The sequence below is a fragment of the Onychostoma macrolepis genome, chromosome 07, assembly GCF_012432095.1.
Source record: "Onychostoma macrolepis isolate SWU-2019 chromosome 07, ASM1243209v1, whole genome shotgun sequence".
Taxonomy (NCBI): Eukaryota; Metazoa; Chordata; class Actinopteri; order Cypriniformes; family Cyprinidae; genus Onychostoma; species Onychostoma macrolepis.
In genome coordinates, this window is record NC_081161.1 from 7,938,874 (window position 1) to 7,952,031 (window position 13,158).

General features: G+C 38.0%; 1 protein-coding gene across 7 annotated transcripts in view; it reads right to left on the reverse strand.

Annotated features, from left to right (window-relative positions):
• Nucleotides 1-13,158, reverse strand: part of tead1b (TEA domain family member 1b) — a 71,178-nt gene that overhangs the window by 40,479 nt on the left and 17,541 nt on the right. For all 7 annotated transcript variants that reach the window (XM_058781405.1, XM_058781407.1, XM_058781406.1 and 4 more), the window contains one exon: nucleotides 10,592-10,844. In XM_058781405.1, coding sequence (XP_058637388.1) covers nucleotides 10,592-10,739 — 148 coding nt within the window. In that variant the 5' untranslated portion in view covers nucleotides 10,740-10,844. The remainder of the gene's footprint in view (nucleotides 1-10,591; nucleotides 10,845-13,158) is intronic.

A 13,158-nucleotide genomic window follows, 5' to 3' on the forward strand; every position in this document is an offset into this window, starting at 1 on the left:
CAACCCAAAGCACTCTGGGTCGCACTTCTTTCCACCTGGCAGGCCTGGAGAATGTCTGACCAGTGGGGACATGCAGCATGGGACCCCAGGGTCATTTAAACAACTCAGAAGGTCAACACCCTGGCCAAGAACACTAGAGATAAACGAAGAAATCTGAAACCTCCATTGAAAAACAGCCTGCGTCAATACAAACAAAATTAAATTGGTTCTCTGACAGGTCCATATGTTTACAATGTCTAGGTCCAAAAGAACGCGAAATTCCTTTTCATTCATTGTTGGCACAAAACATCAGGTGCTGACAAGCCCTAACAAGGCCGTCAAGACTAAGCTTTGTTAAGTGTGACACGACCAGGAGGCGTAAGATAAAGTCCACGTCCATCACTCTGAAAACACGGCTAAATAGCTTGTGATCTGACAGATTTTGCTGCAGCTTTTGTGTTTTCGGGATCAAACACATGCATATTTTTGTCACTGCACTGCAAAGCCCCTCTCTCTTATTTTGCAGTCAGACAGACAGCAGTAATATGAATTTTAGGGCACACAATCAATGATAACTCAATATGCTTTGTTAGAAACCACTCCAAGTATTTCAGCAAAATGAAAAAAAATCCCACAAGGCACAAAGAAAGAGGCACTGTTAGTTTGCCGGTTTGTATTATCCATACAGAAAATTAATGCAGCTGTTCCCCTCAGGAACACGTTATTCAGGGTGCGGCGTTCAGCTGATTTTTGCGCAAAACAAGACGATGGCGAAAAAAGACTAATCATCATTATGTTGCAAGAAAAAGGCCGACAGCGGCTTTATACTCTGTTTACTGCATGAAAACAACCCTGGTGGTATTTCTGACTCATTTTGCCAGCATAAAACGTAATCATTTTCTAATCGGAAATGTGTTTCTTGCAGGTGTAAAATCACTGCGGCGTGTCAAAGCTACAATTGCGCACAAACAAAAGCGAGGGATTATATTGGAGGTGTGTGTTAGACTAAAGTTCTCCAGACTCCATTCTAAGCGAATGCAGAAAGCAGGGGCCTGAGCGGATCCCAGAATTCCTCATTATCCTCACAGCGGGTAGCTAGGGTGCGCCAGCGGTGCGAGCGCGAAGCGGGCCGCTGCTGAGGCAGGTCTGGGAACAACGCTCTGGCAGCCCCACGGGGGAGGCCAGGCTCGCTCATTAGGCCTAAATGATCCACGGCAGCCCTGCAAACCAAGTGCCACTTAGTGCCCGTCGGAGACGCCAGTCCGGCCCTGATGAGATTGCTGAGCACACTGCATATCTGTAATAACACAGTGAACAAAAAAGGCCTCACAATGGCTGACGGTAACTCCGGCAAATGGGTCCAGCCAACGTCTGGGCGATAACGTGGCAGCGCACTCCCCGCAAATGTCTTTCATCCTTTGGTCGGGGTTGAAATGACACAATATGATAAATGTTTGCCACCTTCAAAGCAAACAGATGCGCTGTGGGAACCACTCTGGTGGCGAAAACCTGATATCAGCAAGTGCGACTGGCGCTAAAAGCAGCTCGTGGCTCCTGAGACAGATGGTCGTTTCACACGTAATAATTACAGCAGCCTCATGTATTCTCACGCTCCTGTCACATTGTGATATTTACAGTGCTTTATGGTAATAATCTGACTGATTATACTAATAAATGTCACGAAAACTTTCTCAACACGCATGTCTGAAATGCAATGCATTCTACTTCTATTTCGTAACCAGCTATTTTGTCTTCTTTTCAAGCAAAAATATCCAAACATCCTTAAAGCAATAAGATAAATTTATTCGAAAACCTAAACTATGTGTGATATTAAGATTTGAGCATGTATCTTAAATTCATTTTTTAATTCACCTTAGAAAACTAAGCAATACTACTGTTTTAGAAAATGATTTATTGCATTAAAGACACTGTTGGACTGACCCAAATCTCTAAGAAAACCTTTAAAGGGATAGTACACCCATACATTTTGTCAACATTTACTCTCACAACACTCCATGACACAAAGGAAGATATTTTGAAAAATTTTAGTAACCAAACACTAACATTTCTCAAAATATCTCCTTTTATGACCCACAGAAGAAAGACATTTGGGTGAGTAAATAAAGGCAGAATTTTCTTTTTTCAGGGGTTTAACTACCCTTTTAAGATGGTGTACTTCAGGGTTAAGGCTAGATGGTATACAGAATCGTCTACTGGGCATGCACACATCAATATAGCAGAATTGTTGTTACACTGTACAACAATAATTATTGCTTTTGCCTTATTGTAAGGGGTAGATTTAGGGTTGGGGTAGGTGTAGACGTTAATAAAACACAATCTAATAGGTTGAAAATTAAATTTACTGTTAGCCTCTGGTTTTAGCTGTATCTCTTCTAGCCAAAACTGTACTTCAGTCCAATGAGACTTCAGTATGGGCGGGGCCACCCAGTGCGACGACCAACCAAATGTCGCGGCCATGGCTCGTTAGGACAAAAAAATCACGCAACATGGAAGATATAAATGTGGTGCTTTATGCAATCAATTAAATTTTTTTCAACGTCATTTTTTCTCCAAAAATCTGTTGGAAACACAGATGAAGTTTTGGCAAACGAAACTCCAAACGAGTTTCTACATATTACGCGTTACAGTCAGCATCGTGCTGTGGTGCATTATTCCTAACAATTTGACTTAAGGCTCTGCTGCGTGCACAATAACACCCATTAAATGCAATTTCTGGGAACTGAATGTCCCATTGTGCGTTTCTTGCCATATTTCACATCTGGTCATGTGTTCATTTATATACTCCGGAGGGTATGTAATCACGCAGGGCGTGCTGAATGGAGGCTCGCAAAGCAGGTGAATTATGTAAGTGCCGCGTCTTCGTTTCTTTCTGCTGAAGGGGACCGCCACTTTCTTCCACCCCTTTTCATGCTCCTCTCATCACAAAGCAGCTGTTGTGATGTTTTTCACCGCGGTCACAATTAACCTCTGAGGCTGGGCAGGGAGCCAGCCCCGGCACAACTCAGGGCGCTAGAGAGCCCATCAGGTAAACAGTATGATAAGCTTTGCTGCAAAAATTAGACATTGTTTTGAAGTGAGAGGCAGTTGCTATAGTGACTGTTGCTAATTAACTGCATTCAGCCAGGGGAACAAAGGGCTTAAGGGTACTCAGGACGGCGTCTCTCGCAAAGAGCTATGCGCAGTGAATATGTGCGATCCCGCGGGTCTCTCTGCACCAAAATACCTGCGCCTCTGCTTCTCTTCTCCTCATGAACGAGCCAGGAGACACTCAGTGGTCGGTTTATCGAGGCTAAAGGCTGCTGGACACCAATTAGAGAACTGTGTGAATCTTGATGCCGTCGGGTTCGAAGCTGCCGTAAAACAAAAATAATCATCCAATCCCCAGCCAATCAGGGTGCTTCATCAGCATGGAGGACCTCTCGAAGGAGATCTCATCAGCTCCTGTGGCATTCTGGAGAGTGGCCTGCCATCCAGTGCATTTCATTAAAGGGATGGTACACAATGGAGAAGTAACATAGAAACACGAGTCACAATGTTGTAAGGTCAATGTTCCGATTTGTGCTTTAAGAAAATGGTGACCTGACAGGGTTAAGAAAGGTTTACTTGATCATTAGATTTTAAAAAAGATTTGCAGAAAAGACTAAAAGATCAATGGGTAGTCACTACTGAAAAAGGATATAAGATGTGGTCAAACGACTAATTTACAAAGCAGGAAACCGGGATTTACGGGGATAAATGTACACATGCAACTCCCCTGAGAAAGCTTAACTGTAATAACAGTCTAACATTTAAAAACCGCTTGCTACTATTGTACTGCTATAAAAATATCAAACATTTAGAGAAAATATCAAACTATTAAGAGAAGAAAAATCTACTCAGTATCCCTAATCACCAGTCAGTTTTCAGATGACTAGATCATTGAATGTGTTGTGTTTTACATGGGATAGTGGTGCTTTTACCACACTATAAAAATTACACCGTGTCGACGCGACAGTTGTCGTGTCACGCAACAGCTAAAGACTGTCTACACTGGACGCGACAGAGTGACCGTTAAAAATCATTTGAACTTTTACGCATCCAGTGTAGACAGCATCACTAATTATAATGGGTTCAATAGTATTTTGTTGTGTCGCGCCGCACCGCTCGCGTCCAGTGTAGACATGGTGTGATTGTAATTTTAGCTGTAAAATCTTAATGGCAAGTTTCTTTACCAAATACAGGGGGAAAACTCTAAAAGAGCTAACCAAAAATTGTATGTAATTTTACAGCAAAATACAGTTAAATGTACCCTTTTTGAAGGTACAAAGAACAAATAATCTAATAATTTACTTTAAACTGCCTTCCTTCTGTTTTTTTGTTTTGTAAACATGTTTTACTGTATTTTTACAGAACTATTCTGGCAACAACAGCATTAAAACAAAATGTTTTTTCCAGTGCAGTCTTCTTAACAAACTTAAGTAGCAAGGCTTCCTTGGGCCAGTTAACTAACATAACTAACAACCAGCCATAACTAACATAAACCAGCCTGGATTAGCTTTAGGTTCAAATTTTGGGTAAGATTTTTTGGAGGGGGGTCAAACTGACATAATTGGATTCATTGCAATTTACCAAAAGTCACACTATAAAAGAAAAATCTGGTAAAAACTGTAAACTTTTATCAATTACTACTTCACACATTGCAAAAAAAATAAATACATTTTTAAAACCGTTAATATCACCTATATTTTAAGCATTTTTGAAATGCTGAACATTATAAACCATACTGAAACTATATAATGATCATCTTGACATTTTAAAGAGAAGTTATTATTTTGGGTCTGTGCAGCTACCTTCAGCCACTATGTGGATCAAATTAACCCGCAAACATCATTAGCATAATATAAATTTCATACATACATTCCACAACACATCAGAGTGTCAACACTTTGCAGGCATGTTCAAGATGCTAAATGAGAAAAAGTCACAAAACTTCAAGAGAAACTTCATCAAAAATCAATGCATGTCAGACTGACAAGCAACATAATGTAAGGGTTAAGTATAGCTTTACAAAGGAGTGTTGTCAGAAAGGTCAGAAAATGATGTTAGTTTAATGCAATTAGGCATGAATGTAAAATAAGTAGTGCTGTCAAACGATTAATCGTGATTAATCGCATCCAAAATAAAAGTTTTACATAATATATGTGTGTATACTGTGTTTATTTATTATGTATATATAAATACAAACACATGCATGTATATATTTAAGAAAAATGTATTATGTTTATATATTAAATATGTGTATATATAATATAAAATAGAAGAATATGAATATCTAAATGCATAAACGTAAATATTTTCAAAATATATACTGTATGTGTGCCTATTTATATATACATAATAAATATACACAGTACACATACATACATAATGTAAACAAAAACTTGGAAAATTTTTTTGGATATGATTAATCGTGATTAATCGTTTTACAGTCCTAAAAATAAGTGTAAATTATTTATTAGTTATTAAGTATTTGCAGAATGACAACAAATGAATTTCATCTGATCAATTTTCTAGATTTCAAGGGTAAAGCCTGTTATGTCTATTTTGTATATGGGCCACAACAGACTTGCACAACAACCCAAGAGTCAAAATAACCCTGTATAGAAAAACGGCCCATTAACCACATTCAATTCACCAAAAATGCCAATCAAGTCTGTTTCTCTAATTTGTCCCGGAACCCCACTGACAGACGCACCCTCTTGTTTTGACAGTTGTAACGGCCCTCGTTAATGGTTGAGTGAGTGAGCGGGTCACAGTTCACGGTGTGATGCCTTTGGCACTAGGACCCAGTGACAGCTGCAGAGCTGAAAGACGAGACTATACAACGACTCTACGCTCAAAGAGAGGGCAGCCACAATCTGCTGCCTTCAGTGTCCCGCCAAACTTTGTAAAAGCCCAAACACTGCCTTTCAGAGCTTTCTACTCTAGATACAATTCTCAAATAAATTAGAAAAAAAGTTTATATTGCCAAAACATACACATGTACTATATTTTCTGGAATATACTGTAAATCATGTTTTTTCATCATTTGAAAAGTGCTGCAACATAATCCAAAGCAATGTATATAATGCACGAATATAAACACCAAGCATACAAAACATGCACAAAACGCACATTTGGATTCATTTTGTTTTGCTTTAATTATTTTTTTTTTTTAGTTTTTGTCAGTTATAATGAATTATAACTCATTATAATTCATTAATTATAATGAATTCATTCCTACTCTGTTCTGAATACACTGTAAAAAATGATATGATCAGCAAGTCATGGCAACTTCATCAAAAAAGTTGAGCAATTTCAACTTTTTTTAGAATTTATATGAAATTCAACTTGAATTTTTAAGTCATTTTAATGTAATTTCAGTTTAAATGACTTGTACAACGAAGTTGATTATGCTCAAAAAATGTTATGTAGCAACTGAACTTAAGTTTTTAAGTTGAAATAGGGATCTTTAGTGGATTTTGTTTTACAGTGTACAGTTAAATTTAAAGGACTGTTGTGGAGTGAGAGGGACTAAAATACATGTTTATAGTGTTTGTTTGTGATCATTTCATTTTATTTGACAGTATTTTACATTATTTTTGAATTAAACAATAATATGTGGCTTATACACCAATTATCTGTGTTTTTTTTTTTTTTTCTTTCTCTCAACAATGCAATTTTAACCCAGAGTGACATAGGCAGGTCCGACTTATTTTACGGAAAATATAGTGCACACATTTATTGAACATAGTAAAGGTATCATTATTTGTCATTCTATCATTGTATAATTCTATTTTGTATAACGACTTTTGACATTCATTGTGATGATTTGCAAAATGGGGAAATTTTGACATTAATTAGCTAATTTATGCATGGACATGCTGCTGGCGGTCTCACTGTTGTAAAAATAAAAGTCCCGCTTCTGACACGACAGCCAGACAGAAAAACTGACAGAAAAATATCAGCCAATGCTGATCATTAAAAATGCCAACTGCAAATATATCGGATGACTACTACAAATGATAACCTTTTTCATGTTTTGTCTTAAAGGGATAGTTCACCCAAAAATGAAAATCCTGTCATTAATTACTCACCCTCATGTCGTTACAAACCCATAAGATGTCACATAGACTATTTTACCGATGTTACTCTGTTTCTGGGCCTGTGAATATTTCAGGTACATTGCTGTCTATGGAGGGTCAGAAAGCTCTCGGATTTCTTCGGATTTCAAATAAATTTGTGTTCCAAAGATGAACAAAGGTCTTACGGGTTTGGAACGACATGAGGGTGAGTAATTAATGACAGAATTTTCATTTTTGAGTGAACTATCCCTTTAACCATCAGTTCAAATTGATTCAAATTTGCTGTTGCTGAAATTTGTATTACTTTGTTAGGACATGGTGTAGAATATGAAGGGAAGGCCTCTCATCCAGACTGTCTCTTTGGCTTCAGCAGAATTTAACATACCTTTTCTAGAGCCAATCCCTGTCTGCAGGAGCCATTTGTTATTTTATTCTGAATTAGGACTTCCGGCTGCAGTCTTTCTCTCTATCCTCACCATGAATGCCACATACAGCCTCCTATTTGCTCGGTTACTTGTCTTTTCTTCCAATAACTTGCACCATTCTGTAACAGATTATGAGCACAACCAAAAATCTCCCAAACAAACAATCATGGGGTCTTCATTATAACGGAGTCAATATGCTTTTATAGCATCAAGTCTAAACTTTGCTGGCAGTGATTTGTTTACAAATCTGATTTGTCTACAGTATGCGATCATCTGCTTGTAATACGTATTACATGTGTAACAATGCGGCCCGTGACACTGTGCTGCTTTCTTGTTGCCTCTGCCTGTGGTCTGGAGGACTGTGAAACATTACTCCTGAGGCTATGATGGACATCGCTGTTGAGTAAACATGCAACCGGACACCCTGAACAGCTGCTAAAGCTGACCTCTGGTCAATCTCTGCACTCTCAGACAGGTCAGCAACCCCACCGCTGCACACCAGCTCTCTACTGGTTACGCTGTCAGGTGATTTTGTCATTAAGATTTCCTGTTCGTTCTATATTGGCTCACATATTACTTCTTCAGTACTAAGGATATACAGCAAATGGTAATAGAAAATGCAGGACTGTTTGTGCTACTGTACAAAATTCTGTTCACGAATGCAAAAACTCCTGTTCTTAATCTGTATCCTTTTTTCCACTAAAAATACCTACATTTAAAACCATATTCATTTATGTGAGAGGCACAATGACTCCTTTTTAAAGAATTATCTTGAAAGTTATATAAGAGTTTCAAGCATAAACCTTGAAAAAGTGCATTTAATTCATATGGTTTATGCTAAAAGCAGTGACAAATCTGAAAATGCAACAAAAAAAACTTTATATAATACATTTAAATATTCAAATACGTAAATACTGTTTTTCATACTCCCAAAAATAATAAGCAGCAAAAACAGTTTTAATTAATAAGAAGAAAAATAATTCTTGAGAATTAAATCAGCATATTATAATGATTTCTGAAGGGTAATACAGATTTGCCATTATCACAAAAATAAATTACAATTAATATTATAATATAATATAAAAACAGAAACCAGGCATTTTAAATAGTCACAATATTTCACAATTACTGTTTTTATAGTTAGGGCCTTTGAGAGCATAAGATACTTCATTGGAAATCTTAAAGATTCCAAACTTTTGAATTGTAATGTAAATTATTTGTTGTAAACTCGATATAAACCCTCGATATAAACCCTCTTTATATCAGTCTGAGCACTGCTGAATCTTGCACTAGGACTTGATCATTTAAAACTGGTCAGCCAAACCTATTTTCATGCTTTAATCCTGAACAGAGGGAGTGAATGAGAGCGAGTTTGAGAGCAGAGGCTGTGTAGGGTGTTTCGGTGGCAGTGTGGCCCGAAACGCTTTTTGTAATGGCAGCTGAGAGGCTTTGCTGCCACTCCTAAACTTTACATTTAATTTGGCCGGAGGGGTCACATGACAGCTGCAAACGAATGCCCCGAGGGCCTTCTGCTTTCACTTGACACTGACAAGCTGTGAGGGACTCCAACACCACAGAAAGAAAATATTCCCTCTTTCCATGACATCACCCAGCCAGGAATGGAGGAAAGGGGGAGGACGGCAGGAGCAGGAGAGGAGGAGGGGTGGCACAGCTGGTGACAGCCGCAGTACCATCTGCTCCTGACTAATAGTTCATGCTGCTTTACTTACACTCCCACTACTCAACAACAACTGAACGAATGGAAAGCCTGCTGCAGAGGCCCGCCAAGACTTCAGAGATTCCTGATTGACAATTGCTCTCATCTTCTCCACCGCTTCACTCTCATGTGATTCCTCAGAGCCCTCCGTTTCACTTCTCACCTCCAGCGATCACCTCTGGGACGATCCAAGAGCCCTGAACGCTGAGGCTACATCGTAGTGGATTCGTTTTGTTACTTTGTCATGTGACATTGACGACATGTCTTAACCAGACGCAAGTTACCAGCAACAAGTAATATCTCTGTCCACAGTAAAAATTAAATATTTCAACATACTTAACATGAAAACATTTTATTTCAATAATGGAATGTGAAACTGGACTGTCAATAAGAAAAATATTTTTTTCCACCTGTAATGGGTTGGTTCTTAAAAAATGGCAGGAGAGAAAAATAATAGGGCTTGTCGCCGTCTGTCGAAAAGGAAAGTTGTTTCAGAAATTTGAAAAAGGATTATGAAAGAAGCAATGCATGCACCAATAATAACATTTTGTCCAATACCGATAAGACAATAATTATTCATTTGTGGTGCTAAAATGTGACACTATTTTGTAGAAATATATTAAATAAACCAGGTAAGCACTTATTGTAAAAGAATATACCATTCATCAGTTCTGCACAATATAGGCAGGTTTTTTGAAAAATCAAATTATGATTTTTCTCATAAAAATTACAATAGCGATTTAAAATGAGATTTAAAAAAAAATATATCAGGTTTGCTGTGCTTGTTTGTAGGGAGAATTTGGCCATAACTCTGTGATTATGTCAATATGGCTATATAATAATAATTATTATTATTATTCTTATTATTATAAAAAAAATTACTAAATCAAACTTTCATTGCAAAATAAATAAGTAAAATATAATAATAATAATAATTTTATACTACTACTGTAAAAACAGTTTGTTTGTTTTTTTGAATGACCTGAATTGCGGCCAACAAGGCCAGGAACATGTATTACAAAACCAGGTCAATATTGATTTCCTGTTGATTTAACAAACAGCCATTGAGCAAGATGTCCGGGGGCCGCCCAGTGAGACAAAAATTGGAAACCAAGTGATCCTTAGTGACCAGTTGTCGTGATCAATGGTTGTGCTTAGGACAAAACCTCAGATGACCATTAAAGAGATTTAGCGCTTGCAAAACAGAAAAATCTGTTATTTGCCACATTATAATTCAACACCTTGCATTTTTCTCTCTCCTGTTGATTGGGTTTCCAAAGAAACAGATAAACTGATTTGGGCCGTATCCTGTAGTGAACACTTTGGAAGAGCCACTGAGTTCTTACCATACATCTTGCCCTCATCTGAGAGGATAATTTTGCGGCGTCCACAGGGCGGGTAGATAGCCAGTGCCTCCTGGAAGCTCTGTTCTATGTCAGGACTCCACACCCCCTCAGCATCGTTGTCAATGGGCTTGTCTGCCGAGTCGCTCATCCTCTCAATATCCTCGGCAGAGCTTTCACTGCCACTCCAGCTGCTGGGATCAATGGTGGCGGTTGGGACCTCCAAGCCGAAGCCTGGAGAAGACTAGGGTGAATCCTGAAAGTGACAATAAACAAAGACAGAGTTGTGGTTACTCTCTCCAGAACAGATGTCTGTCACTGAGATATCAGGTGATGCAGTTGCTCGGTGGCAGGATCATTTTCAGTTCATGCCACTGGTTGAGGCAAAACATTTCCAAGCATTCATAAAAATAGAGCTAAGTTTTAAAGAGGTAGCCCTCTTTGGTGAATTCAGTGAATGGCTTTCTCATAGTTGTCTCTGCACATTAAACTGGTATTAGAGAAAGTATTTTAACATTGAAAAAATGACACACTTCAGCTTTAACTACATAGCACTGTTAAATTGAATTTGCTCATTTCGTTAAAATGACAGTCAAAGTGGGAATACTGACATGAATGTAGTGCTCCCTAAATTACTTTAATTTTCTCATATGGAGAATTATGACTGTATGAATTTTGAAGACATGCTTGTAAGATTATTGTAACTGAAATCCAATTGCCTGAGGAAATTAAGTTTCTGGCTGGAAGTTTTAACCTTCAAACATTTCCTAAAACCGCCTGGCATCTCCATAAAATTGCATAAAAACCATAAAACTCCTCTGACGAAAGAATAACAATATCAACCCCAGCTGCCTGGTCTCGGGTTTGCCCCTGCTTGTCAACATCCAGGGCAATACTGTTGTCATATTCCAATGAAACTGAATAATGACCTAACATCTATTCTGTAATCCGAATAACCTGAGAAACATACAATAGTGAACTCTAATTAAAAATAAATAAAATCTCACGGGAAGTTGAAAAACAAATGGCCTTCCAAATACATATGCATGTGGGCACATTTGTGATACTGCACTTTTTAAAAGGTCATTTACACAGTTTGCAACCATTTTACTTCAGTATCTACATTTACATTTTACATTTATTCATTTGCAGACACTTTTATCCAAAGCGACTTGACAAGAGCTTCACCTGACATATTTCAAACTGAAACTTGGGGTGATATTTGATTTTATGGTAGTTGGAGTTCAAAAAATGTTTTGGCAGTTGTTTTTTATGGTAGCTGGATTTGTGATGTGAGCTGAAAAGGAAAGTCATATGATTTTTGAACTTTTTTTTTCTTTCTTGGGAATAACATGAACCATTAAGCAGGGTTATTATAGTTATTATAAACTGAAACCATTAGAAAATTACTTGAAATAAAATAAATATTATACAGAAATACATCAAAAACTCATTTTTATTTACTTAAAATAATTTTTTAACTAGCTGCCAAGGCAACATTTCTCATTTTAAATTTAAAATAACTAAAACTAAAATAAAATAAATAAAAATTATATAGACATATTTACAAAAAAAAAAAGAAAAAAGAAAAATTACAAAAGCACAACAAAACTAAAATTAAAATGGAAACAGAAAAAAAACTCATTCAAAATAAAAATAAAAACTATTAAAGATACTAAAAAAAACTGCCAGTGAGTAATGTAGGAACATGTATTGGGAAAGTCAATTGTCCATTTTTAAATCATGTTGACTTTAGAAGACTCAACTTTCAAGCAACTTTCCGGTTACCAGCACTGAGTTTCGGCAACTACTCCAAATCACCCCATAAACCAGGGTCATAAACCATAAGAATGCAATTTCCTCCTGAAATTTTTTTATTCTCCACCCAACTTCACATGAACCGCCGAGGATGTCCAACACACAACACCTCCGATGACTTTCATTCTTAGCGACTTTCCCTGTTACTCCGTGTGCCACTCCACCTCTTCCCCCACCCTCCCGACAGCTTCCTCTCTCCGTGCCTGCTTCCATTCAGCCAGCACAAGCTGTTGTGATGTGGGACTAGCAGCATATGTTTCTTCTAGAATGTCAGTTCACGAGGGGGGAAGGGAGCAGGCTGTTGGAAAAAAAAGGGGGAAAAAACGCTCTGGGAGAGTGGAGGGAGCTTTTACTGAATTCTGTGTTTGTGTGCTGAATGCTGACACTGCAGAACAGACTCACAGACTGATGAGAGAGGAAAAAAAGCCTCCCCTTTCTGACCACTAAATGGTTTGGGCCTTCATGCTCCCCCCCTCCAACCTAACTGAATAATGAACTACACTGGTAATCACTTCCAGCGCTGCTGCAAACATAATGTGGTTGTTCAGAGCAGTACCTCATCTTGGAACCGCATTCTCCCCCCACTGTCAGATATACAAACTGTTTAAAGATGGCCAGTTTGAGGGGAACGCTCAGGAGTTCAGCGTAGATAAACATGTTTACTTCAGCTATCCTTGCAGTGCTGGCTCCCATTTGCTAACAGAAAGCCTTCTTGAAAAATGGCTGCCACTGGTCCCTCGGCCACGCGTGGC